Source organism: Thunnus albacares, chromosome 12 (assembly GCF_914725855.1).
Source record: "Thunnus albacares chromosome 12, fThuAlb1.1, whole genome shotgun sequence".
Classification (NCBI taxonomy): Eukaryota; Metazoa; Chordata; class Actinopteri; order Scombriformes; family Scombridae; genus Thunnus; species Thunnus albacares.
In genome coordinates, this window is record NC_058117.1 from 12,506,112 (window position 1) to 12,534,103 (window position 27,992).

The window sequence follows — 27,992 nt, forward strand, 5'->3', positions numbered from 1 at the left end:
TTTGTGCCTCATAGGTTTTTTACTCCCTTGATGAAGTTCAGCCTCACAGGGATTTTTGTAACCATAAATAATAGTTTCAGTAGCTAAAATAGGATTTTCTGGTAAATGTTTAATATATAAATTAATTTGCTTAGATTGGATTCATCCATGGACAGTACACATTATATTAACGTAGATCTCATAATCTTCTTGCACATCTGTGATTTTAGATCTAATTTGGCCAGTTACACTAATGCAACTTGCACTATTATTATGAATATTATTATTATTATTAATTGCACACTGCAGCTCTTCTCACTTAGAATATATTTTAAATATGTTTTATTATAAATTTCTTTTTCATATTATTTATGACAACTTAATTTTGTGTATATTTTCTCTGTTATGCACCACAACACCGAGGCAAATTCCTTGCATGTGCAAACCTACTTGGCAATAAACCTAATTCTTATTCTGTCATAAAAGAGTACACAAACAACACACTTGTCCAAATATTCACAACAGCAAGATTTAAAAAGAAAGAAAAAGAAAAGAAAAAAGGACAGATTCAATCCAACCTGGGACGTGGACACCCAAAGATAGAAGATAAATTAAACAAAACAACGAAGGGTTACACGTTTTATAATCATTTTGAACATGTTTTTCAATAGGGCTAAATTCTATGTAAGATATAACTCTATAATATATCACAGGCCAAACTAAAGTAGCAATACAGCAATAAAAATAGTCCTTCTCAGAAAGATTATACTATTTGATTATTAATATTGATATATTACTATTACTACTGTGAAAACGACATTTTAATATAGCTGGTCCATTAGCCAGTTCATTTTTCAACTACTTTGTATACTGTTGAGTATAGGCTACTATACAATATGTGTCATAATTTTTAAACTGCTCATATGTTTAGTATGTAAAACCATATATGACTTTAACTGCGATATAGTGGAGTCAAAAGTAAGAACGTATAATGTCCCTCTGAGATCTAGTGAAGTATGAAGTATTGCATAAAGTGGACATACACAAGTAAGGTGCATTTACTTCAAAACTGTACTGTATATGAGTGCAGTATATGAGTAAATGCATTTACTTTACACTAGCCTACTGTCCACAATGTTTTTATATTTAAACATGAAACAAATGAGTAGGCTATATTTGCAAAGTATTTTAAAGTGACTCAATATTTTCAATATAACAAAGACAATATATAATAATTTTCCCAAATTAGGCCCATTCATTTATTTTTACTCTTCCTTATGTTCTGTTTTGAGACAATGAGATATTTTCTTAAGGCTATACTGTTTCATTAATAAAGTCTGATTAATCTTTTACAATATTTGTTACCATTAAATGCATCACTCTCCTATGTAGAATTATGGTTTTGTCTCTTTGATTTGGCTGCTTCATTTTTTGAAGTTTTACAAAAATGTCTTTCAGGACCCTGATTTACAATTTTACTGATCATTAAACATGTGATGACTTGACACACGTGTGTGTGTGTGTGTGTGTGTGTGTGTGTGTGTGTGTGTGTGTGAGAGAGAGAGAGAGAGAGAGAGAGAGAGAGAGAGAGAGAGAGAGGTCCTCCATTCATCATTGATCCACTGCAGGACTGTGTTTCAGGGGGTGTGAATTATGGGCCCCTGTTGTCACCGTGCCTGCTCTGCGTTAGACATTTCACCTCGCCACTGTAAATTTAAAAAAGGGGAATTACATTTTGCTGACTACTGATTTCAAAAGCGTAGCTTGACCAAGTGCAGACAACTGGCCGGTCCCCCTCACAGAAGACTTAATACAGTCCGACCGCAACTGCAGGATTTGGGATTTTGCAAGGGTCTGAACAAGGCTGCCGGGAAAGAAAACGTATTGTGGATCACAGAAAAATCCTAATAGCTTGCTGTTTGCACATTTAGACCACGGACTCTTTCTCTCAAGGGTGAAAAAAAACGCTTTGTAGTTGACTGGGCGTTTTGGACGCGCTCGGTATAAACGGTGATGCTACGGCGACGCGCAGGAGCCGTAGAGGCAAGAGACAGGTGAGGTGCGGCTGAGGAGCTGCTGTTATTTAAGAGAGGCGTTGGATACCGAGAGCCGTGGTATCCATCACCCTTTTCTCCACAGAGAGGAAGAAGAGCGGCCGCAGAGGGCGAGTTGGCACCTGCCACAGCCTCCCCTACCTGGCCATCTGGTGCGGTGAGTGTGCCAAATGGTGGGATTGAGAGATGGATATGTGTGAGGGAGACGGGGCGTGGATGGGATGAACAGGTATATACAGCATGTGCGTAATTTTATTAGCTGCTGCCACCAAACGCGATGCTGCATTATTACTCCTCCGGGTGAGCCAATAGATGTCTGTTCTGGCATCGTCTGGACCTTTGTGGACATGAGCTGCTCTTTGTGTCTGCTGCAAGTTTTTTTTTGTGTGTGTGTGTGTGTATTCATATCTTTGTTGCATTTCGCTGCATATCATTGTTCCTTCACATGTTGCATAGGATCTCTAGTTCTTTCAGGTAGGTTTGGTTTGAAGTGATGTCTCAGCAAAAAGAGCTGACAATACTTAGACATTATAACACTGCATTGCAAGGACGAGCACGAAGCTTGATTGAAATTCTTATTTAGATCACGACCCGGATCATAGGTCGTGATCTAAATGAGACTTATTGCTCAGAAATGTGATATGTAATCGTTCCCCTGAGTAAATTAATGACGTTTTCTTAATGTTTGCTTAAGGTTTCCTGTTAACCAGACTAAAGGTCAGATGTGATGATTTGGAAGCCATAAAGCCAATTGATTATGTCATTACTTCCTCGCAGCAGAGTGACAGGAGAGGCATGATACTCTTAAGTGCACAGAAAAAAAAATTCTTGTATGTAAAAATCTAAAAGTCCTGATAAAGAAAATTAATAGATATTTGATTAGTGATTTAGACATATCCATGACTTAACATTTTACTTAATATATTTGCTGCCAATAAAGATTCAGAAAATGGGTGAATGCTCAAGTGAATACTCCAAAATATATGATTTCTCCAGTGTCTGGTACACGTACAATAACTTGCCATCTCAATTTTCCCATAACCACACTGCACAGCCACAATCTCCACGGCCCAAGTTAAATGCTCACTCACTGCTGCCCCAGCTATTACTGAAGTGATTTAGTAGTTATATGTAATTTATTGTTTACAGCTTCATCCTTCACGCTAAAAGCCATCAAGTTCCACAGAAGGACGATAACAGCTCACAGCTGCTGCTGTTTATGTTTGTGTTTCTGTGTGAGTGGAAAGGCAGAAAGAGAAGAGACAAAAAAATAATAATAAGAGAAACAGAAACACAGACAGACAGATTGGTTGATAGCAATCTGCCACATAGGCTACAAACTGGATATAGGCAGAGCATGTAAAAGACAGGAAAAGAAATGATAGCAGAGAGCGCAGAGTGAATGAGCGTTGAGGGAGAGGGGCTGCAGACAGAGCGGGTGTGAATGGTCTCCCTGTTATCCCCGCTGCCCACACAGACAGCCATACAGCAGCCGTGTGAGCAGGTGCTAACCCCAGCACACAGCAACCGCAGGGAACAACAGGTGCAGCCACTGTTTCCTTCAGTCTTCCTTTGGAAGGCAGTCTAACACCCGCCCAGCCCAAACATACAGCAATATCAAGGCCTCTTATCACCAAAACACTCACAGCCCATGCCAGGTAATAAGTAGCAAGCAAGGGGAACCAAATGGATAGTTCAATCTACAGCCACCAATATAGCATGCTAAGGCCAGGCTTGAGTAATTCAATTATAAAATTAATTATGCCACAAACAAAGTTTGAACCACTTGAATCTGGCTGCAGGTAAAAGCAATCTAAGAGAGCCTCGGGGTGAGACAACTGCCCACAGGGACATTTAATGAGCTCTATTGATCACATAGGACCCTATTCAATCACACATGCTAAGCCGCAAACAAGGCATCTCAAGCACGGAGAAAAAAATTAGATTGGATTGCAGCATAATACAGCTACCCACAAAGAGACTAAATCAGCAGCAGATTAGTGTGTCGGGGTTGCTAAGGAGCACGTTCCTTGAAATGTGTAGAATGACAGTCTGAGATCGTCTGTTTGCGTCTTTCTGTGTGTTAAATAGAGTGAGATGAAACAGACAGAAGATGTTGGAAGGAGAGAGATGTTACCTAACTGCTTCTCTGTTCCTACCGCCAAGAGAATACGTCAAGCAATCGGCGACAAATTGCCTCTCTTTACCTCTGGTACACAGAGAGGAACATTGACTGACTCAAACACTCACACTGGTTTTAACACTGCTGTGCTCTAAGGTACCATTCAATCTGTAGTTTCCTATTTCCACTTCAGACTAATTGTTTTCTTTTTACCAAACCTGGGCTGATTTTAAGCCCAGAACACATGCCAAGCTACCAAAACATTCTTTTTTAAAATAACAGTATGCTTCTTTTCATTTTTGTCACTCACTTCATCCTACACTCACTGCAGATTTCCTTTTTTTCACACAGTCTGGAGATATTTCCCACCCACAGCTGTGCTTCTGAAGGATTGTCAGTGTACACTCTTATGTTTAGATGAACTTAAAGTAACTTTCAAAACTTGCTCTATCAACTCCCATCTGTCCTAAATGTAACCACCCTCTCAGCTTTACAAAGCAGACCGGATTATTCACTAATCTGATCATAAAATAAAGCAAAGCTGTGCATATGTATCCACAGATTGGAAGTAAGAAATGCTTATTTTCCTCAAAAGCAGCCAGATACAGTTTCTTTTAGGTTCCGGCTTCACACAGAGCGCAGTATTTATCTGGTGGCAGGGTTTGGTGGGATTCTTTAGAACAAAATCAACACTTGAAAAGGGTGTTGAAGTCCGTAGACCTCAGGGCAGTAAGATCCGAAGGACCTAGCTTGGGCAGGCATCTGCTGGGCGACCTGTTTTAGTGGGGTCCTCAGTGTGAACCTCAGGGAGTCATTCTGCAGGATTAAAAGGGCAGAGGGTCAGGAGTCACGCAGGCATACTTTCTTTACTTGTCAGAAACTAGCTGTTATCCTCAGACAGGTATTTAAATTAAACTCCCTTATGCAAAATATTTTCTGGGATGATGTGAGAGGCTTTCAGATAAATCCTCCAGATGTTTGAAGAGGGAAAGGAGCAAGTTAATGGGTACCACACAAGCACAGGAGCTTTACATATATGGCAAACTTTGCTGTAAATCGTCATGGTGCAATAAACTTTACACTGTGCATGATAAATTATGTTCAAGTGTACAAGTTGGTAGGACCATGTGGATGTGGTTACTGCATCGGCCACATATACTGTGTAAAAATGCCCTGCAGTTGTTTTCAATGTAGAAATCCCTCATACACTTTACAGTGGCCATGTATCCTCACTTTTATGACTCCTTGTCTTCACTGATTACCCCCCTGAGGTGCAGCCTCTTTTTTATGCATCCCTTTGCACATTATGTGGTCTCTGCACATGCTATAACGCGCTAACATGTGTGTTAAGTTTTCAGTGTATTATTCTGTCCTCTTTATCATCTTAACAACTCCCCCAATGCTCCCAATCATAACGGTCAGGTAGATGTAAGTTTAGGAGGCACATATGCATATTTTCATGTGTGTGTTGTAGTGTACTATCTCTGCGTGTCTCTCAAAATGAACCATCTCTTTGCATGCAGCTGCTCATCCCGTTTAACTGCCTGGCAATTTGGTTGTGAGTGATATCACACCTGTTTCAACTTAGAAAGATAGAGGTAGTCTAATCTCTTACCTTCTGTGATCTCATTTACATCCCAAAATTGCAAAGTGTGAAAATGACAATCCACTTCACACTTCCACTGAAGCACTCACACGTACGCACATCTACAGGCCCACACGAACAAAATAAGCAAATAAGCAAGTAACCTTTTCTCAAATGCCACTGCCAAGGCACTTGACTTTTTACATCTTTGCACAAAATGAATGGAGGCATATATATATATTTCTTGGAAGCTTCGTCTATCTTCTCATATTTTGCTGCTTTTGTTGTCCAACAAATTCAGCGAGCACCTAAGCCAAAGGCAGGCTTTAGTTATGGCAGCTTAGCCAGAGGGATTTGGAAGACTTTTTTATTAGGAGATAAAGGCACATCCGAGTCTTTTGTCTCCCAGCTACTCGAGATGGTTTTGTAGCCTGATGAAGCTTTGTTGTGGCTAATCTTTCTCTCTCCTTCATCCTGTCCTCTCCCACACCCATCCCTTCTTCACACAAATACAACTTTTCTCTTTTAATTATGGCTTTTCATCTGGGGCCCAGTCACAACTGAGGGGAGAGGAGCAAAGCATAGCAGAAACACAATTATACCTGCGAGGAGGAGAGAAGGCTCCCAGGGGAGGCGTCGTCTCCGTGTATAGGTGTGTACGCTATAGGTGTAGTTTCTACGTGCGCAGGCATCCGTGTGTGTGTTCACATGTCAATCCACAAGCAGGTTCTGTGGCATTTTGATATCTGTTGTGTATGGACCACCTATTGTGAGCTGTGATCCTCTTAGCGGGCTTCTGCCAAAAGAGCTATATTTACCCTTACGGGTGATCACAGCACACAAAGAACAACATGTCGAGAATATGAGCTACCTCTCAGCCTGCGCCTCCTTTTACACTGGCATATGAGAAGCCACTAACAGAGTATGAGATATGTGGTAATGGCTGCCACGTTGAGACATTAGCACAGCCTATTTAGCATAGTCTTTGTTGAAGTAGAAAAAAAGAAAGGCAACGAGATGTTGGGCTGTGGTCAGTGAATCATATAAGACAAACAATATAAAAGAATAACTGATATTTTTGGTTGGGATCTCAATTTATTTTCCAATTTTAGAGCAAAAAGATGATTTCTCTTTGTGCTGAAAATCACAAAGGGTATAGCCTAAGACGTGGTTAAGCAAAAGAAATGATGTTTGTTCCCTAGAGACAGATGTCATGGACTACCTTGTACAGTACAAAGTGCACCATTAACACTGTGTGCGTGTGACAAAACAGAATAATAACAGCATGAAAACAAGTCCAAGTCGTTTTCAATTCAATTCATTCGACGCTGTTGTGTTATTAGGCTGCATCTTCATTGCCGTTGTACGTGGCTGGTGTGTGTTTGTGTGTGTGTGTGTGTGTATTCCACTCTGTGCTCATAGTGTGTGTTTGAGTGTGTGCACTGCATACTTATGTGCTCGCCTCTAGCTCAGAGCTGTGCAGTGAATGTATATGTGCTTACTGCAGTCAAACTCTGGTTAGTAACGTTTGCCCTTGCTGCAGCTTTGTACAGCGCTGTAAATGTACGTGTGTGTGTGTACGTGTGTGTGTGTGTGTGTGTGTCAGTGAGTGTGTGTGCGCATGTGTGTGTGTGTTATGTTTTCATGTGTGTTTCTCTCAGTGCAGAACCAGATGTATACACATTACCTGTTTTCACAGCTCAGATTTAGCTATTTGTGAGTGTTTGATTGCTTTGTCCATACATTTATGAGCTGTGTGTTTATCACACATGTCCATTATCCATAAATTGATAACTCACTGCATCCAAAGACTACTGTGTGTCTGTCACTAGCAGCAATTTGGCTTTAGGCAAAAGGCCTGATTGGAGAAGAAGTCTAAGGGGAGATGGAGCTCTCTCTGGCTAGACTCCAGCTCTGTCCATCCTATTTTAATTACCTATGGCATCCACCCAGGGGAATATCTCTCTCCCTTTCTGCCTTGTATCTTCTCTCCTCTCTTTCCCTTCATATCTCCTCTCTCTCTCTCTCTCTCTCTCTCTCTCTCTCTGCTACCATCTTTTCTTTTCATCCCCCTCTTTCATTGCTCTTTTGCTATCAGTAGTTCTCTCATCTTTCTCTCTCCTTTTTTTTCCATTCATTCACGCACACACATAACCTAATAGCACATAGCTGCGTCAAAGGCGTATGCAGAGGTAACCTTTGCATTAGCATATAAATGACCCTGTAGATTGAATAGTATTTTAGGATATTTAACAGCAAAAGACAGATTCCCTTAACTCTGATTAGACCTGCTCTGAGGAGACAGGCAGCCACTTGAGGGAATATCGCCTCCACCTCGATAAGATAAAGACTTGACACAGTGATTCCACAACTGAAGAGAGCGTGATTGTGTGTGTGTGTGTGTGTGTGTGTGTTTGTGTGTGTATGTGTGTGTGTGTGTGTGTGTGTGTGTGCACAGGCTCTCTTTTGTGTTTGTATATGAGTACATGTGAACAGGTTTGTGAATCTGAATAAATATCCATGTGTTCTTTTCTCTTCACTCCAACCTGTTCTACTGGTGTTGCCACCTGTTATGGGAGATATTTAATACCACAAATAATTATTCCCACAACAGCCATTTTTAACTTGCAGCAAATTCTGGCACCCCAGCTGGCAATACAGCTAATTCAGAAAATTGTAGTCAGAAAATTGTTGACTTGACCGATATTAACTGAACTAATCTTAAAAGCACTATGTATTAAATGAACAGGGTAGTTTGTAAGCCACCAGCAAATACTGATATGGCCTAGTGTCCCAACTATAACCCTCTTGAGATCCATGTGTTTGTCATACATTTTTGCAATTGAGTGGCCAACAGCCCAACTGAATGGTGAAACCATGTGACTGTGTGTTAATATGCTGTTCCTCTAAGGTTGTTAATCACTGGTTTCCAAAAGTTCTGACTTTATTGAAGTGAATGAAAAATTCCCAACTTCTATCTTGAATAAAAAGTCAGAATATTTTTTTTAATTACGTTTTAGTCTCAATTACTAATTGTGTTTTTTGTGTGGTTTTTTGTGTGTTGGGGTTATTTGTTTTGAGTTTTTTCACTTATTTTCTGATCTCTTGTTTTATTCATCAATGTGATTTAAAATTGTTGTTAGGTTGGTTGTAGCAACCACATTATGGAAGCTAATGGGCAATAAAAATAAAGAATAAAGCAGCAATCCCAAATCCAAGCTTCCAAGCATCCCTATGAGTGACGTCAGAGATGTTTATTTTATGGAATCAGTGGAAAATAAGTGTGGAATCGGTGAAATGTGCGAAAATATTTTCAGCTATTTTGTGTAAAGTCCATCTTGACACATAAAAAGCTATAGCTGGATTGTACTGTTTTCGTCCCACAACCAGAGAGTGAAGTCTGGTATCCGCTAAGTAATCATACAATAAAGTCATAAAGAGTCATACAATACTTGTCTGAACTTTTACCACCATATTTAAGTTATCTGGAAGCACAAAAAATACTTTGCCGTGATCAGAAAGAACATTCCGGTTTCTCTCACAGTTACATTTTCCTGAATGTCCTTTCCATTTTCAATGAACACACGTTTTAAGTCTGTTAATGAAGCTATATTGCTTGTAGGGTGGATTACTGGAGTGTGAAGGTGACCCACTTCTCCCAGTTTAGCCCATGTGTGTGTTTCTACCCTCAGGCCACCTCGGTTTATTCAGGGCTTTAACCTGCATACTGTCCTCAAGGAGAAAAGAATCCTTCACACGCTCTCCTCATTTGTAAGACGCCTTGTCTTACAAATGAGGAGAGCGTGTGAAGGATTCTTTTTCAGCAGAGTGTTCATGTTGATAAATAACGTATATTTTAAATCTGACTCTAACTTTCTTGATCCATCTGAGTTTGTGTGTGTTATTGTACATCAACTGGTCATAATAATCCCAGAGAGAGGAGGCCTCAGAACTTGTTCCTACCTTTGTTTGGTACGAGTGAAGCTTGTCCCAAATTGGGTTATTTTAACATGTTGTTATTTTTGTCCAAAATGAAGTTTGTGGTGTCACAGCTCACCTTGTGTCCATTCATGTTGTGCTCTTTAATGATTCAAAATGCTTTGACAGAAACACAGAACAAGAACAATGCAGCTAGCTCATTAAGGCCAATAGATTCAGCTGGAAATCCAATGAAAAAACAACATTTTCTAAGGGAATGTGGGCTAAATGCATTGTTTCCTGACTATTTTCCATTTTTGATCATTGATTTCAAATGAGCCATCTTGCCAATGTGTGGATAATGTGAGGATAAAATGCTTCCAACTCCCCCATCCCCCTCCTTGCTGAGAGAGTGGGTACCCCCACCTCCTTATATCTATGTACATACACACTCATATCAATGTACATGTATTTGGGTTACTGCTTAAGTATATGCATCAGTGTATGTGTGTGTGCAGGCGTGTATGCTCGTACATATGTATGCATGTATGTGTTACAGGGCGAACCCACCTCCCCTTGCTTTTACATCTACTGCAACAGAACATCTCTGCCTTGCTTTGCTATTGGTTGCTACGGTAACAAAGGCACAGAGTGGAGTGGCTGCAGCAGCTAAACAGAGAGCGAGAGACGAAGGGAAAGACATAGAGAGAGAGAGAGGGGGAAAGATTTTGCCTGTAGACCTAATCACAACCACAGATTCAACGCAACGCATCAGAAAACACAGTTCAGTGACAAATGAAATGTCAGCACCAACGGAGAGATGTGTTTAGACTTCACTCCTCCAGGTTCTGTCACACACACATCAGAGGTTTAATTAATGGTGGTAGTAGTGTAGTTGGGCGCAGCACAGGTCATGGCTCGAACGTCTTAACAACAGTGCTTGCAGCATCAGTGGGTATAGTGCCTTAAGAGGGAGTGCTGAGGCCTTTTGTATTTATGCCTCAGTATTTTCCTGTCAGTTAATGCTCCTTGGTATGTAAAGGAATGGTGCTCTTTATACTGTCTCTGTTTAGCAGGATGAAAGTATATTGATCTTGTTCAGCAGCTTTAATAGTTGAGATGCCTTGTGCAAATATGAGCATCCCCACTATACACTAAAGGCCAGGTATTAACTAGACAATCATTAAATATATATCATTCACATATTGTTGACACATCGCATTAGAAGTGAGGGCCTTATAGAAATTCCCAGCATGCTGCTTATCTCCTGTCATTCCGGTCAGATCAGTTATTGCAGGTAAACGAGCGCACACTGGAGAGAAAGACTTTATGAAATGGAGCTGAGTCCCAGCCGATGAGGACAAAACATATGGACAAACTGATACGAGGTGAAAGCAGGTGATTATGCTTCTTCAGGTGACCTGCTGATTGGTTAATGATGTGAGTGTTAGCAGGTGATTCGCTAATGGGTTGCCTGATGAGGCTAGATTACACTGTGTGGCTGTCGCCGTCATTACATGCATCCCATGATAACCGTGTCAGTGTCACACCATTTAATCCTATCACACCAACATGATCTGACACAAATAACATATCACCTTTTCTTCTTTCCACTTGATCGGCTCGCTTCCCTTGATTTTCAGATACTTATGCTGTCACCAGCAGTCTGTTTTTATAGCTTGATGAGCTGGAAGTCTATAGGGAGCAATATCTCTCTTCCTCCTTTTTTTTTTGGATTTTTCTCAGACCATCTCTGCCTTTTACCCTTCATCTCTCTCTTCTGTCTTCTCAGTGCATCATGGAAAAATCGGAACAGAATCAGAAAGCACTGCCCCAAAACCGTTTTTGTAGCCCTGAGCATTAAAAATACTGCCTTTGTCATGACGCTAGCCAGCAACTCTCTCTCTAGTATGCTGGTCTTGGCCCAGATCTGATGGTTTATCTTGTGGATCAATAACCTTGATCAATACGTACTCTAATGAGGAGGCTTTATCAATGATTGGCCGCAGGGTTTTTAGTATGTTGCATGTGCAGCCGCTGCTAGAAAGTGTGTGTGTATGTGTAAGAGAGAGGAAGAGAGGGTGAGGAAGGAAACAGGGATGCCCAGCGTTAATGTGACAAAGCTAGTCCATAACATATGATGCCTAATCTCACTGGAACACACGCTTCATTTAATTCCATCTTAATTCCGACCCTCCATCCTTTCAATCCATTCAAGGCAACAGAATTTAATTTTGGGTTTAAGCATCAAATTTGGATCCCCCTCATGAAATGGCTGTAATGAAATGATGCTGACCCTAAACCACACTCTAGCCCAGGAAATCCCAACGGAGAGTCAGATGAAACACCCCACGCTCCCCCTCCAGGCCTCCTCCAATGCATGAGGAGAAAGCTTAGAAAGTATTCTTGCATCAATTTGTTCTGACATGCAAACTGTGTAGCTCACCCACAGGCATAATGAGTAAATACATAGAAAAACTTCTATATTCAAACGTGTGTTTGATGGTGTGGTTGTCACAAATTATGTCTGGTAGTAACTTATGTGCTGCAGTGTTATTCCACCGTCTAATGACATGATGTTGACCCTAAACCACACTCAGTCAGTTCTAGTCCAGGGAATCCCAACAGAGAGTCAGATGAAACACCCCCCCCAACCCCCACCCCACACCTCCTCAGGCCTCCTCCAATGCATGAGGAAAAGGCTTAGAGATGTCAAACCTGCAATCTCTGGGATAGAATTTTATTTGAAGAGGCCCCCAGAGTATAGTCAGCAGCCCACATCGCCTCACTGATGTCTTCAAACAGCTTGTCACTCAAACCCGTGCACAGTCTGAAGTGTTGGCAACACAGGTGAATGTACTTATGTATAAGAGAGTGTGTGTGTGTGTTTCATCTGAGTACTTGTGTGTGTGTGTGTGTGTATGTGTGTGTGTGTGTGTGTGTGTGTGTGTGTGCGCGCTTCAAATAGCAGTTGTCATCATCACCTTAGCAACTAACACCTCACTACCTGGTGTTCTATCTCTGAAAACAGTCGTAGGGTTTTTATCTGGGAACAGACAAGCTGAGAGATAGAAAGGAGGAGAAATGAAGGGAGGGAGGGAGACGGAGGATGAAAGGAAATAAGCGGGGGTTGAGGGGGGGAAACATGGAACATGGCATTCAGGTTGATTTGAAGAGAACAGCATTCACGTCTTTTCTTCCATTTCTCACCTTTTCATTTGTGTTTCATCGAACTTAACAGTTTGAAAGATTTTAACAGCGCTCGCAGCAACTGGAGACAAAGGCCCAAGTACTCCGCCCTTTTTTGGCTCTCCCCATTTGTCTCATCTCTTCCCTTTGAAAGCATTCTCATATCAAAGACGGTTCATTCTGACACACAAGCTGTGTAGCTCACCCACAGGCATATTGAGTAAATGCATAGAAAAGCTTCTATATTCAAACATGTGTTTGATGGTGCGGCTGTCACAATTTATGTGGTAGTAACTTCTGTGCAGCAGTGTTATGGTTTTATTGGTGGCTGATGTAGAGCAACGGGGGTTTCTTTTTGACTGTTTGACCCCTTTACGTGTGTACATGTACGTCCTAGCATGGCTGCAGGGATGGCAATGGTTTGGTTTATGACAAAATACTTGCAAAAGTGATGACTTTCCCATCATCCTCAGCTGTACTTTGTGTTTAGACATTATACCTGCTTAACATCAGCATGTTAGCAGATTTCTTTAATCAACTTCTTTCTAGCACTCTTTCTCATTGCATGTGTACTTGGCCTCACAGAGCCACTAGAGTAGCTGTATTCTTTTAGTCTTGTTGTGTATGTGTGTTTGTGTGTGCAGATGTATCCTAAACAGTATTGTGGCCTCTTAACTTTTTAAAGTCCAAAATCAGTGCCTCCCCTTTTCCTTTCCCATGATTTAAAGTGCTCTTGACATTTTAACCTTTAAAAGACATTGTCCAGCTTACCCCAGTCTTCCTTTTTATCTGTTCTTTTTCTGCTCTGATATATAAAGACCAGATCCTCTTTTGTGGCTAATTACCTATAATATAGCCACCATATGTCCCTATAGAAACACAATTAGTGAAAGGAACATTACCACCTAAAGTGGCTTTGTAAACCTGTGAATGTTTTGTCTCTTGGTGTGTTTTATGGCTGTGAGAGTCCCTTTCAGTTCAGACTGTTTGACAATGGAGTGACATTTCTGACAATAGATCCCCATTATGCCGCTAAGCAGACAATAGAAACACATTAGCTCCCTGCTGAAGCCAGGTTGGTGGCAGCATTCACCCTAGTGCACTTCTGACCCTGTTCTCACACACACATACACACACATTTGCAGACCTGTTGGTCAATTCCTGAGAATCTGTCAAAATGTCAACACACACACACTTACACAAACATATATAGTACACAACAATGAAATTTTTCTCTCTTCTCTCTCTTTGTTAACAGTGCATGTGTTCTGCTGCCATGGCGACCATGGCTCCTCCTCTCACATTTCTTCTCCTGCTGCTTCAACTGGCTGATGGCTCATTCCCAGAGGAACCCAGTCCACTCAGCTACGTCCCCGTAGAGGGTATGTGTGTGTGTGTGTGTGTGTGTATGTGTGTGTGTGTGTGTGTGTGTGTGTGTGTGTGTGTGTGTGTGTGTGTGTGTGTGCGTGTGTGTGTGTGTGTGTATGTGTGTGTGTGTGTGTGTGTGTGTGTGTGTGTGTGCAGCATTGATGAATGGCTCCACGAAGGATGTGGAAATCAGTGGTCAAGGGTCAGAGCCTTGGTGTGGAGCTGCTTCAGAGCTACACAGATAAATAAAGAGACTTCACCCCGTCTCTCTATGGCAGCATAGCAGAAAGAAAAATGATCATAAAGAAAGAAAGGGGGAGAGATGGAGAGAGAGAAAAAAGGAGAGAGACAGAAAGATAGAAAAACAGTTGTCATAGATGTTGAGAGACGTGGGAAGATGAAAAAGTATAAGACAATTGGGTTGGATAGAGCGATACAAATGACAAGAGAGGGGGCTGAGGGTGGAAGAGAGAAGAGGAGGGGATAGGTGGAGATGGATCATTCCGTCCTCTCTCCCTCCCCTGCAGTCAAGGACAATGAGACGTTTTCCCAATCTGTCTCCTGATGATGAGGGCTCCCCGTGGAGACTGTTGTTCTCCTCTTTGAAACTTTCTCACAGTCTCTTACTGTCACTTCCTTTCTGCACCTCATATGTTCTCTCTCATTTATCTGAAATGTAGGGAGGAGATGCCTTTTTCCACACTAAAATAACAACAATGATCACAGACAGTTTTTCTCATTATAGAGCTGCATACATCAACAGCAGTGGAAGCACTAAGAGGATAAAACCATCTCTGTGTGCTGTACCTGCTAACAAATTTGTCTCCCGTCCATTATCTTTGTTTTCTGAAATAAAAGCATCAGGAATGAGTGAAGACACTATAAAAGTGAAGGTTAGGAAAGATGCTTTATGGCCTGCCTGAGTTCTCTGGATAAATATAGATGGGAAAAGTACTTTCTCTGTCCTCAACTGTCAAAGCCTCCTTGAGCAAGGCACTTCATTTCTTGCTTGTTTTAGTCAACATTTCACTCTCTCTCTCTCTCTCTCTCTGCGCCTGTTCGTGTGTGTGTGTGTGTGTGTGTTCATGTCAGTGGTGAGGAGGTATCCAGTGTTCTTGGGCAGAGCTCATCGTTCAGCTCAGAGACAGGAGCTGCACATCCAGACAGTCCTCCAAGTCAACCGCACACTCTACATAGGAGCCAGGTAACCAACGGCAACCGCCTCCAACTGTGTGTTACTGACGTGTTCACATTAATATCCTTTTGCTTTCATTTGATGCCACAGCTTCCATCTGCTGTCACTCTGTGGAGGACATTTGCAGTTTGTTCTAGTGAGGATGTATTAAATCTTGCTGTTAAATGTGAAGGGAAATCTGTTTCATATTAGTCGTATACATGATACAAAATAAGTGCTGCCTTACACAAGTGGTAGGCAAATAAGCTAAAATATTTAGGTTTTCACTTTCAGAGTTTATATCAAAACATTTACATCATCTTTAATACATCTGCTGTATAAAACAATGTAAATACAAGGCTCATGTAAACCCCCAATAAAAATAAACTAGTAACATCTAATACTGCCCTCACATGAGGAGAGAGGCAAGCAAACCCAGACGACTGTGCCTCGCCCTGCTCTGGGCAGTTTGAACAGCACATGGTGCTGAAATGAAGTCTAATAAACTTACCAAATGACTACCACAAATAAATAATATATTTTGCCTCATTTAAATGAAAAAATGTAACCTTTAAATTCACACAGTTTTAATTTGATAGCTTTGACCAGAACAGATTTGTGTCACAAAAACACAAACAGGTGGCAGTCTAACAGAAGTGGTGTGCCGATAACAATTTTTTCTCTAAGGCAACAACAATAACATTCAACCATTAATGAAGCAAGCGACTGTTTATCGTGTGTGGATAACCTACCAATTACATCTCTGGTCTCATAGTGCAACACAGAACATACATTCACATATATGTGTCATTTTTATGCCAAATTATTATTTTTCATTTTCACCAATTAACATGAGCACCCATTGAACAATGAAAAAGAAACCTGCCTTACACGTTGTTTATGTTGTTATTACATGGGACTGATTTTGTATGTGTTTGTGTGTTTTGTAGAGATGACTTGTACAGAGTGGAGCTGGATAACATGGCAGGTGATGAGATGTTCTACAGCAAGGTAAGACTCATCTTATTGCACACTTACAAAACCAAACACATAATAATAATTGATAATGTACATGTACACACATAATACACATTTGGTCAGTTCTGACTGTGGTTCGTCCCTTTGACAGAAACGGACATGGGAATCCAACAAAAACGACATCCGAGTGTGCCGGATGAAGGGCAAACATGAGGTATTGTGTTTGTACACAACACACTGAGATCCACTCTTACATGCGTCAACACCGTCTACACTATCACACGCATGGACAGACGCAACAGCTGCTAGAGAAACCTTATTTCCCCTTGGGTGCGCCTGCATGCTGTTTTTACACAGATTTGATCTTGTTGATGATACGGAATCAGCACATCACATAATCGTGCAAGCTCAGTGAAACATTACCCTCGCCAAAAGATGTCCATGGAGCTTGAAAGTCATCTTCTTGCACACCTGCATTGTGCCAATTTTCCTCATATATCTCATTCATAGCCCCTGGGAAAGACAAAAAAGTGGAACAACGATGCACGTATATAAAGTGATAGTTGACAGTGTTCTGAGATATGAGAGGAATGTGATCAAATATAGAAAAGACAAAGATTTGATGGGATGGTAGCCTGGTTGACAGGCTATAACTTAAAATATAAGTTTATTGTATAAATGTAGCTGTGCCAGCGGCAAAATCCAATCTGGGCAGAACTTGTGGAAAAATAAAAAGAAGCAACGGGAAACATTATAGAGCAAACTGAGCAGAGAGAGTGACACAGCCTCAGGGAGGAAACAGTAATTGAAATCAGTTGAGGAAGGGAGGTATAGGTAGGGATGTGTGTAGGCGGAGGAGAACTGGGGAAGAAACACGTAACCAGGATGGGGGGGGACAACAAAAGGAAAAAAGATGTGTTTCCTCAAAGAACACTGATGAAAGAGGAAAAGATGTCAGAACAAAAAAAGGAATTAAAGCTTTGATAAAAGAGGAACAAAGACAGGACGTAGGGAATATGGAGCAATGATGAGAGAGTGAGAGGAAGAAGACAGGTGAACTATGTTAGTAAAAGCCCACTAACTCAGAAGAAGAGATCAAATTATGAATCTCAGGGTAACAGGCACTATTGATGCTGCTGTGAATCATCTGACATACAGTAGTACAGTTATTAGATGAGTTCTGATGCTGTACAGACCCACCGCATCTGTAAATAAGTGTGAAACATCAACCAACTGAGGTTACAGTACAACAGTACAAGAATAGACCTTTTTCATAGTTTGAAGTGTCATAACAGGAAAAGCACAGGTGGAACTAATAAGGATGAGCCTGTCCCAGTTATGTGTGCCAGACAGAAACTGGAAACTGAAAATGAACACCTGGATGGAATGCAACATTTATTAAAGTTATTAAAGACATAGTTTGGCATTTTGGAAGATATACTATTCACTTACTTGGCGAGAGTTAGATGAGAAGATTGATACCACTCTCACATTTGTATGGTAAATATGTAACGACAGCCTGTAGTTGTTAGCTTAGCTTAGCACAAAGTCTGGAATCAAGGGGAAACAGCTAGCCTGGCTCTGTCCAAAGGTGCAGTAACAACATCTGCATGCCAGCATCTCTAAACCTTACTAATTAACATGTTGCACCTGTTTAATCTGTACAGAAAATGAAGTGTAAAAACATCATTTCACAGTTTAACAGACGTTATACAGATGTTTTATGTGCCAGACTATTTCTTGGCTGGGAGCATTGACTTCCTTGAGTCTCTGCTAGTTGCCTAGTTATCTGCTGTATAATGAAACAAACAAGATTTAATGTGTTAATTAGAGACTTTTAGAGGTGTGGTTAGGCAGATTTTGTGCTCACCGATATGAGAGAGATATTAATCATCTCATCTAACTCTCTGCAAGAAAGCGAATAAGTGTATTTTCCAAAAATGTCAAACTAATCTTCTAACGAGTCTAACCGTCAATAGTAATCACTATTACAATGTCACAATAAGAACATTATTCACCAATATATTATCAGAAAGAAAAATCCACAAACATTTTTTCCTTACTCATTATAATTTGAACTAACATTTTGCCAGAATCAATGCTAACACTAATTAGCCCCTGCAGTTCAAACATTGGAATACTATTAGTTGATTAGCACGATTCAATACCAAGTATGAGCACTGTTTTATTTGGCAAACAATAAAATGATGTGCAAATCAAAATTATACAAAGTACTTAGATGTCTCTCTAATTTTGTCACACCTACAGTAAGCTAGTAACACTTGGCAAGCATCACTGAACATCAGAATCAACATTTGAAAAACTGATCACCTGACTGACAGGAATTTAACTTCTGATGAACAAATATTGAGCCATGGTTAAATCAAATTATTATACAGGTTTATTCCAGTCTAATCTTTCATTTTGTGCCACTGCATGCACGTCATGTCATCTGACAACGCTGTAAAATACTGTCACAATCACAACAAGACTGAAAGGCTAACCTGTGTCATCAAGTCTCAGATTCCCTGATAGCAGCTTTAAATTTCAGCTCAATCAGCACCCTCCACTTTGAAGATAGCTATAAAGTCCCCATCCTATTGTTCAACCAGATGGAGCGTGGTGGAGGGTGTTATTTCCTCTAAGGATTGTTTTAAGCTACATTCCTCATACTTCACACTGGCAGTCTTTTTGCTCTGACTGGTAGTTTTGAGATTAGCTTTGGTTCAAAACTCGTTTTTTTTATGTTGCTTCGTACCTTGTGATTTTCTCCTCCTCTCTTAATTGTTTACTTTTGTGTTTTTTTCTACAGGGAGAGTGCCGTAATTTCATCAAGGTTCTTCTCAGCCAGCATGGTGGCCTGTTTGTCTGTGGAACAAACGCCTTCAACCCACTGTGTGCCAATTACACTGTTAGTACCCATCTATCTGTCAGCTGGTCGTTCTGTGTGTATCTGCCAGTTTTCTTATCTATATATGTTCTTCCTGTTGCAGAGAGACACTCTAGAAATGGTGGGAGAGCCTGTCAGTGGGATGGCACGCTGCCCATATGATCCACGGCATGCCAATGTGGCTTTATTTGCAGGTAGCATCTCGAGTTTGAACGCTAAAGCTGAAAAATTCAGAGTTTCTAGCAGACATCAAACTTAGTTTTCAGCTCCAGACATTGGCAAGTCTGTGCCCTTGTGTTTACCTTTACAAATGATTTATAGTCAGACCTGTAAGCTGCATTGCTTGTTTAGTTTTAATCTTCTTGACCTTGTGCTATCTCTGCATCTGTATCTTCCCCTTCTTCTTCTTCTTAATCTCCTCCTCTCTCGCTCTCAGATGGAAGTCTCTTTACCGGTACTGTGACAGACTTCCTGGCCATCGATGCGGTGATCTATCGTAGCCTTAGCGACAGCCCTGCCCTCCGCACAGTCAAACACGACTCCAAATGGTTCAGAGGTACTTTTAGAAACAGACCCTCGAGAGCCAGACACCATCAATAGACAATCAGGAAGCAAATAACAGAAACCATCACCATTATCTTCAATAGTTTACGAAAAGAAAATTAAGGTTGTTTTTTTCATGAGGTACTCATAGTTGAATAAGATGGTTTTCAGGGACTAAATGTAAGTTTTATTCTGGGAAAACCAGACATGATTAGACCCACATGTAATAGATTTACTAAAAGTGGAACGCGCCCAGACAGAGTGATGTATTGAGGTTAGTTGGACTCTACAGATTCAGGGTTTTAACAAGCCTTCGATTTAACAGTCGAGCCTGTTCTCCGTGGAGGAAAAACAAGCCCGAACAGCAGGTCAAAGCCAGAACAGAGCTGGATGAATAAATAATAAATAATGTGTATCCTCTTGTCCATGATGATAAATTAAACAGGACATGAATATTCAATGAGCGAGTCGGTGGACAGCAGCAGTCCATGTTGATGTGACTGTTATTACAGCGCCATGTCAGGGGCTGCGGAGCGTTACGTTTGGCCCCAGGCGCAGCGTTGCTGCTGTTCTGTAGTGTCATTGTGTGAATGTGTGTGTTTGTCTAACAGTGTTTTTCTCATATTATTTTCCAGAGCCCTACTTTGTGAGCGCCATGGAGTGGGGGCCTCATATTTATTTCTTCTTCAGAGAGATGGCCATGGAGTTTCATCATCTAGAGAAGGTTTTTTTCTTTTCTTTCTTTCATTCTTTTTGCTTCTTTTACTATACTATTTTTCTCTTTTATTATACTTTGCTCCTGTTATTCCAGGTGATGGTGTCCCGTGTGGCTCGTGTGTGTAAAGCAGACCTGGGTGGCTCTCAGCGCGTCCTTGAGAAACAGTGGACCACATTTCTGAAGGCTCGGCTCAACTGCTCCGTCCCTGGAGACTCACATTTCTATTTCAACCTCTTACACGCCACAAGCAACATCATCCACATGCAAGGACGAGACGTCATCCTGGGTCTCTTCTCCACACCGCCAAACAGGTTCAAAGACGTACACAATGTGCACACAAACAAGCTCAAACATATTTTTTTCCCCCCATCACTTTTTTTTCTTTCCTCTGTCTCTGGTAGCATCCCTGGCTCTGCGGTGTGTGTGTTTGACATGCAGCAGCTCGCTCATGTCTTCGAGGGCCGGTTTAAAGAGCAGAAATCCCCAGAGTCTATTTGGACTCCAGTCCCGGATGAAGCAGTGCCTAAACCGAGGTATTGTTATGCAAAGTGTATGTGAGCAGAACTTTGGCAGAATACTGCAGTGCTGCTGCCCTGAGCATCTGTCTCACATATACTGTACTCTACTTACTCCCTCGATATAAGCTCCAGCTGTCAATCACAAAGCAACTTCACTCCCATTCAGCAAATATTCTAATGCAGCATACAGCAGCCAAAAAAAGAACTCCTCTGGCTCTTTTCTTCTTCCTCTCTCTGGAATCCTATCTCTCCTTCTCATATCTATCCTCTATGCTTCCTTATTCTATCTATTCATCATGCTGTGTTTTCTCATTCTCTGTTTCTTCCTCGGCTTCTGTCTATAGACCAGGAGGATGTGCAGTCCAGGGATCCAGATTTAGCTCCTCTACCACGCTACCGGATGAGGTGCTGAACTTTGTGAAGACCCACCCGCTAATGGACGAGACAGTTCCACTACTGGGGCACAGACCCTGGGTGGTCAAAACTATGGGACGGTACGCAGATTTACATCTTGCATCAGCGTATAGGTCAGATAGGAAATATATTTTATTGATCTACTTTGAGTAAATGTGGTTTCATGTTCCATCTATCTACATATCTGTCTATGTAGGTACCAGTTGACATCCATGGTGGTGGACACAGAAGCTGGTCCTCATAAGAACCGCACAGTATTGTTCCTCGGCTCGACCCGAGGGACCATCCTCAAGTTCCTTATGGTTCCCAATGGAGATTCTGCCTCCCACAGCAGTGTGTTCCTGGAAGAGGTGGAGGGGTTCAACCCAGAGAAGTAAGAAGGATAAAAGCGATTTTTGTCCTTATCTCTAATAGATTATAACTCCTGGTCTTTGTCTTTCCTCATGCTTCCTTATTTTAAATAGTTAACATTTAAGTGCAGCTTATAAGCATATTCAGTTCTTTATTTGACCTTATGAATTATAGGTATACAGTTTTTGTATAATTAAAGAGCCTGACTTAATGATTAAGAAAAGTAGTGTTAGTGTTAGTTTTTAGTTTTTTTATTTGACTTCAGAAAGATCAGAGAAAACCACATTCCTATTTCCATCTATAGATCATCTGTTGAAATTGTTGATAGTTTTAGATTTCTTGGCATACACATCTCAGACACCCTCACATGGTCTCTCAACATCAATTGCATCAACCACAGAAAGCACAGCAGAGACTGTACTTCCTGAGGCATCTAAAGAGGTTTGGTATGAGCACCAAAACTCTTTTGAACTTTTATTGCTGTACAGTTGAGAGTGTCCTGACAGGCTGTGTCATAGTTTGGTTTGGCAGGCTTACTGCTTAGGACTGCAGACTGCTACAAAGACAGCAGAACTACCACAACTTAATAACATTTACACCACCAAAAGGAAAGCCCAAAACGTCATCATGGACACCAGCCACCTCGCCCATGTTCTGTTCTCGCTCCCTAAAAAATGTTACCAGAGCATCAAATCACACACCACCCTTCTCAGTAAGAGCTTCTTTCCACAGGAAGTCAGTTTCTGACACACCCATATGCACCTCACACTATTATTATCATCTACTGTACATTGTGTTTATAATGTATACATATGAATGTACTGTGTATTTAGTCTATGTAGGTCTGTAGTGGGTTTTTTTTGTTTGTTTGTTTTTTTGCTGTTTTGAGAATGATGTGTCCTTTGTGTTAAGACACAGAGAGCCAGAGCACAAGTATTTTGTTGTATTTTTATATACATGACGCTAAAGATGAACTTTCTGAATAATATATTGATGATTTAATGTGACCAAACCTTTCAGGGCACCAGAAAACACTATTAACTTAGATATAATTATTGTGTTAGTAGTCCATGTATTGCAGTAACCCTGACAACCAGCTTGGGATTCATGATTCCAATTCTGTTGTTATGAGCCATTTGCTTTACATTTGGATCATTGATTGTGCCTTTAAATTTGCTGTTGGGAGTATGTGCTTCATCTGCCAGACTGTGCTGTAGTGTCTATTGATACAAAGATTTCTTTAAGCAGATCAAGAGGGTGAAATCATTGTTTGTTTGTTATTTCTTTCTTTTTGTTGTTGTTGCTGAAAAAAGTTGAATGGCAAAAAGCTTAAACTTGACAATGATTTTGAGTTGTTTTTTTTCCATTGTCCATCCACCGACATTTAACTTAAAAATACTGATATTATTTATTCTTACTGCACAGCTCTGGCTCTGAACAGTGTCCATTGTGACTATTTGTATGATGGTTAAGGGCACAGGGCTGTCTGTCTTGAAGCACCAACACATTAGGCCTTTGACCCTGTCACAGATTTATTTGACGCCATCCCCCCGCTGGCTCCTTACCCTCTCTGTCTCACTGACTCCAGGTGTGGAGAGGATTCTCCTCAGGCTCGTCAGCTCTTGTCCTTGTCGTTGGACCGGGTCAGCCACACTCTGCTGCTGGCTTTCTCTTCCTGTCTGGTCCGTGTTCCCACATCTCGCTGCCACCTTCACTCCCGCTGCATGAAGTAAGTTTGTCTATGAGAGCATTTCTCTTTCCCTTATTGCTTCTTTGGCTGATAATTAGGTCACTTTAAATGTAGTAGTGGCTATTAGCCAGGGCACAACTTACCGGCCAACTTTTGGTTTGTCTCGCTTCCAATAGAATATCTTGCAATTCTGCTGTTGTGTCAATCAGCAGATAGATGGCAGTTGTGTTTGTTGAACTGCAGCTAGCTTATTTGCTTTAATATTTATTTTGGGAGTATTTGTTTTCCTGGGAAACTGACACAGACCTCACAATCATTTTGATCTGAGTTTATATTAAAAGAGATGATTCATCATGAATACCAAGAAGGCATTTGTTTATTACTGCACATATAGTGAAGATCTATTGAACCTGATTCCCACAACAGCCATTTATCAGACTTGGATATGGGAAACTGCAACGACTCGATTAAAGTATGTGTGACTGCTGTGTACCAATTTAAATGCCAGATGAGTATTTTAGAATTATATTAAAAGCACATTAATCTCCTTTCTGACCTATTAATCAATAGGGACACATTCTGCATTATAGGTAATAATGGCCCACTATACCTTACAAGGCACCTTGTGTAGCCAGGCAGCTAGACAGCAAGCTTCCCATGGAGAATTACAGTTATGAGGTCAATACTCAGCATTTCTTAACTTTTTTTTAATTTTCATTGCTATGTGTGTGTGTGTGTGTGTGTGTGTGTGTCTGTGTGTGTCTGTGTGTGTCTGTGTGTGTGTACATGCAGGAGCTGTCTCGCCTCCAGGGACCCATACTGTGGCTGGACCAGAGGCAGCACCTGCTCCTTCCTGAGACCAGGCACACGGTAAGGAGAACGCACATACACACCAGCATGTGAACAGTTCACCTGCCAGTAAACTTAATTATGTAAGCATCCACCCTGTTGACGTATCCTGGCAGGAATGTTATAAAATGCAATTCTGCTTCATTTGTACTTAAACAGTGCACAATTGTGCCAATGATCAGACTCTGCTGAGGTTCCTGCAGCACAGGTTTCTCTCTCCATCTGTTGTTTGTAGCCATTTCAATTAGAAAGTAATGCTATAAAATAATTGCCTGCTTTTTTGTTCAGATCATTAAATAATCCCCATGAATATGTAAATGGTAATATTATGTTTATTTTATTGGTATATTTATTTCATTGTATTTATTTTAATTTTGTAAACTAATTAAGCCAATTTTGACATTTGGGTGTTCTGTATGATTTATGCTATTAACTGCAGGCTTTTACTAAATACTAACAATTAGAATAATTTCAAATTCTTATTTATAATTGTGTATCGCTATTAACAACAGAAGTCACATAACATACTTGAATTGGTGTCAAAGTTAAATATTGTACCGAGTATTACAATTTGTACTACCAGCTCCTGTCACCACCTGTATTGACTGACCTCTGACCTCTGACCTCCCTGAGGACAGGCACGGAAAAAAAAAAATCAATGATGACATCAATAGTGTATCCCATTACACTGGATGACACACGAATATGCGCCATATCAATTCAATCGATTCCTTTCAGCAAATGTGCCCATTCATGTTCAATTTTCTATGCAAAAGTGAGCATGTTCATTTTTAAAAAAAATTTATTTTTACATTGATCACTTATTTTCAGTCACAGACAGTGTTATTTTTTCCCCCTAATTGTTATGTTAGACTGCAGATATTCATCCTTTACACACACCTACAGTATGAGAGATCTCATGACTGTATATAGTGAATTTGCGGCATTCTCACATGTCTCTATGGAAGAAATATGTGAAATATATATCATGTGTGATCTCTCTGTGACTGCAGGCTCCCTTTTCAACAAGATGTGGAATATGGAAACACCACCTCCCATCTAGGAGACTGTGATGGTAGGTTGCAGCACTATGACATGGATGCTGTTGGCTGTGTGCTATGGACTGAGGGCAGTCTCCGCCTAGTGGCTCAATCCCTCATTACACCGATCTACTTGTCACTGAACATTTTGTTCTGAATAAAAACAGTAATACTATAAAGTGAGAGTATATTGATGACAATTTTTTTTAAATAATTTAGCATATTTTAATTATCTGAGGTGTAATGGGATTTCCTCACCAGCTCAGCAAGATCCATTCAACCTTGATATTAGCGACTGAGTGTTTTGGTATCTTTGTCAGAGCTGAATCAGGTGGGAGTAGAAGTGAGATTTTTGTTTCAACCACACTTCCGACTGGTCAAAACGCTCCCAGTGTGAGACAGTTTAATTAGAGAGGATGTGAAAGAGGTGTAACTGCTGGAAGGCAATACAAGACTGCAGGTTGTGAAATGCAAAAAAATCCTCCTGCTTATGAGGCTTTGTTCTTTCAAAGCTGAAAATCTCTGAGGGGAGTGACCGAGGGTAGCCAGCAAGCAAGCTGGAAATAGCTCAGCATAAAATACTGATGTCACTTCTGTTGAAAGGCTCAGATGTCGCTACAGCGGCGCCCGAGAGGGCCTCTTTGAACCTTGCTCTGAAATTCTCAAACTCGGTGGAAACCAGAAAATGTCATCTCCATTTCAGGAAACTTTTTTTTTTTTTAAGTGTTTTTCCTGTTTTAGACCAGTTTCACAGTCGTTTGGTAAAATCTACATTTTATATATATAGGCTTCTAGTTTTGATCCATCTCTCAGAAACTAATAGGACTAGAAGTTAGTGGTGCCAGGCTGCAGACCTGACAGACTCTAATCTGAGCACTGAAAGCACAGGAGAGGCCGAGCCAGAGACAGGCATGTGCTGCTGTGTCTGCAGATGGGAGTGATTAAAGCTGGGTGGAAACACTGAGGTAATGGTATGCTGCATGGAGAGACTCTCTGACCGGGCTGCAAAATGGAAAGTGTGAGGAGAGGAGAGGAGAGGAGAGGAAAAGAGAGGAGAGGAGAGGAGAAAAGGGGAGTCAGCTGCTGCGGTCTAAGCTGTGCTGATGACAAGTGCAGGCCTCTCTGAACCTGGAGCCTGTAGAGCCTCAAGGCCAGACTGGAGAGAAGCTCCTTTTAAACATAATCATAGCAGAAAACAATTTTATAATGCTGAATGTTATAATCACCAATTATCAGTGTTATTGTAGCTATTGATTTATTATGATACATTATGTGTTGTGAGGGGAGAAGCACTAAATAGAAGCAGCAGAATAGCACCATATGTAATGATAATAATTTTAAACTGCACTCCCTGTGGACAGACATTGAAAGATGATGTCCACTGTACTTTTCTACTAAATGTCATCTTCATAATTGTGTCTCTTAATCTTCAGGAATTCTGCAGCAGAGTCTGCTGATTGAACCGGAGAGTCTGGTCTCCCTCAACCTGCTGGTGGCGTCTGCAGTCTCGGCATTCACCATTGGGGCAGCGCTCTCTGGCCTTGCGGTCTGCTGGATCATGGCCCACAAGCCCGCCAACCGCCGGCATGGCAACACCCCCCAGTCCTCTATCCAGCGGCGTGAAAGGGGCCTGCTGAGTAACGGTGGCGGGATGGGAGGCTCGGTGCTCAGCGTGACACGGCAGGGAGGTGGTGAGCGCCCCTGTTCTCAGGGTGGGGAGACCCTGTTTGTCATGCCCAATGGCTGGGTGAAGTCAGGAGAGCTCGACCCCGGTTTCCTACCCACCCCGGAGCACACACCCCAGCAGAAACGCAGAGGCCTACGACTGTCAGACTCCAACTCCGGGGGATGGGACACAAGCCAGACCTACCTGGGGGGAGGCTCTGTGGGTCTGGGTTCACCCTGTCGTATGCCCCCCTCCGTCTACCTGACCACCAGACTGTTTCCACAGGGGGGAGGTGGGAGACACGGTGGCGAATGCCGGGGGAGTGACACACCACGCCAGCACTATGTCTGCTTGAGCAAGCAAGAAAAAGGAGGGAAGGGGACACCCAAAGTCCCACTCAGGAAATCTGCAGGAGAGTATGTATACCCCATGACCCCCCAGGACTCGCCTGAGCGTCGGAGGGTGGTCTCAGCTCCCAGCGCGCCCATGGAATATGGTGAGCCACTGCCTTTGCGCTGGCCAGCCCCGGAAGGATACATCCTCAGCAGCCATGGCATGGTCCCTGTCCCCCTGCCACCACCCTCCATGCCCGCTCCCAGTGGCCAGGCGTACGTGTCCCAGCAACACACCCCCGGGCTGACCAGGGCTCTGCTGAGAGGGGCCCTGGAGCGAGGGGAGCTGGGCGAGCTGGTGGATCTGAGCCAGCTGATGAGTAAGAAGAACTGCAGTGACAGGACTCAGACTGGCCAGTGACTGTTGAGGAAATGAAGGGGACGGGTGTCTTTCCATGTCCAGAGCTCTCTGTTTTATTTGCATAGATCTCTCTTCCCTCTTTCTTCCTTTCTCTGTCCATTCCCTCTCCTTAAGTCTTTATTTCATTGTCATTCAACCCCTCTGATCTTCTCTGTCTCTCAGGCAACCCCCACCCCCCACCCCACCCCCCACA

The 27,992-nt window shown here is 41.7% G+C and overlaps 1 protein-coding gene across 1 annotated transcript; it reads left to right on the plus strand.

Moving 5' to 3' along the window:
• Positions 1 to 1,610: 1,610 nt before the first annotated feature.
• On the plus strand, positions 1,611 to 27,978 carry LOC122994636 (semaphorin-6B-like). The gene is made up of 17 exons (XM_044369430.1): positions 1,611 to 2,190; positions 14,106 to 14,229; positions 15,308 to 15,419; positions 16,340 to 16,400; positions 16,519 to 16,581; positions 19,180 to 19,278; positions 19,361 to 19,451; positions 19,694 to 19,813; positions 20,436 to 20,524; positions 20,612 to 20,829; positions 20,920 to 21,051; positions 21,381 to 21,530; positions 21,647 to 21,823; positions 23,390 to 23,530; positions 24,284 to 24,361; positions 25,354 to 25,415; positions 26,814 to 27,978. Exons 2-17 carry the CDS (start codon positions 14,109 to 14,111, stop codon positions 27,797 to 27,799), a joined length of 2,700 nt encoding a protein of 899 aa, XP_044225365.1. The 5' UTR covers positions 1,611 to 2,190; positions 14,106 to 14,108; the 3' UTR covers positions 27,800 to 27,978.
• The last annotated feature ends 14 nt before the right edge of the window (positions 27,979 to 27,992 follow it).

Bases quoted from the DNA above. Each gene is read 5' to 3' on its own strand.
- LOC122994636 (XM_044369430.1), top strand. From the start codon at position 14,109: ATGTGTTCTGCTGCCATGGCGACCATGGCTCCTCCTCTCACATTTCTT. The intron at 19,452-19,693 runs GTAGCATCTCGA...TCTCGCTCTCAG, and splicing joins CAATGTGGCTTTATTTGCAG to ATGGAAGTCTCTTTACCGGT. The intron at 19,814-20,435 runs GTACTTTTAGAA...ATTATTTTCCAG, and splicing joins CGACTCCAAATGGTTCAGAG to AGCCCTACTTTGTGAGCGCC.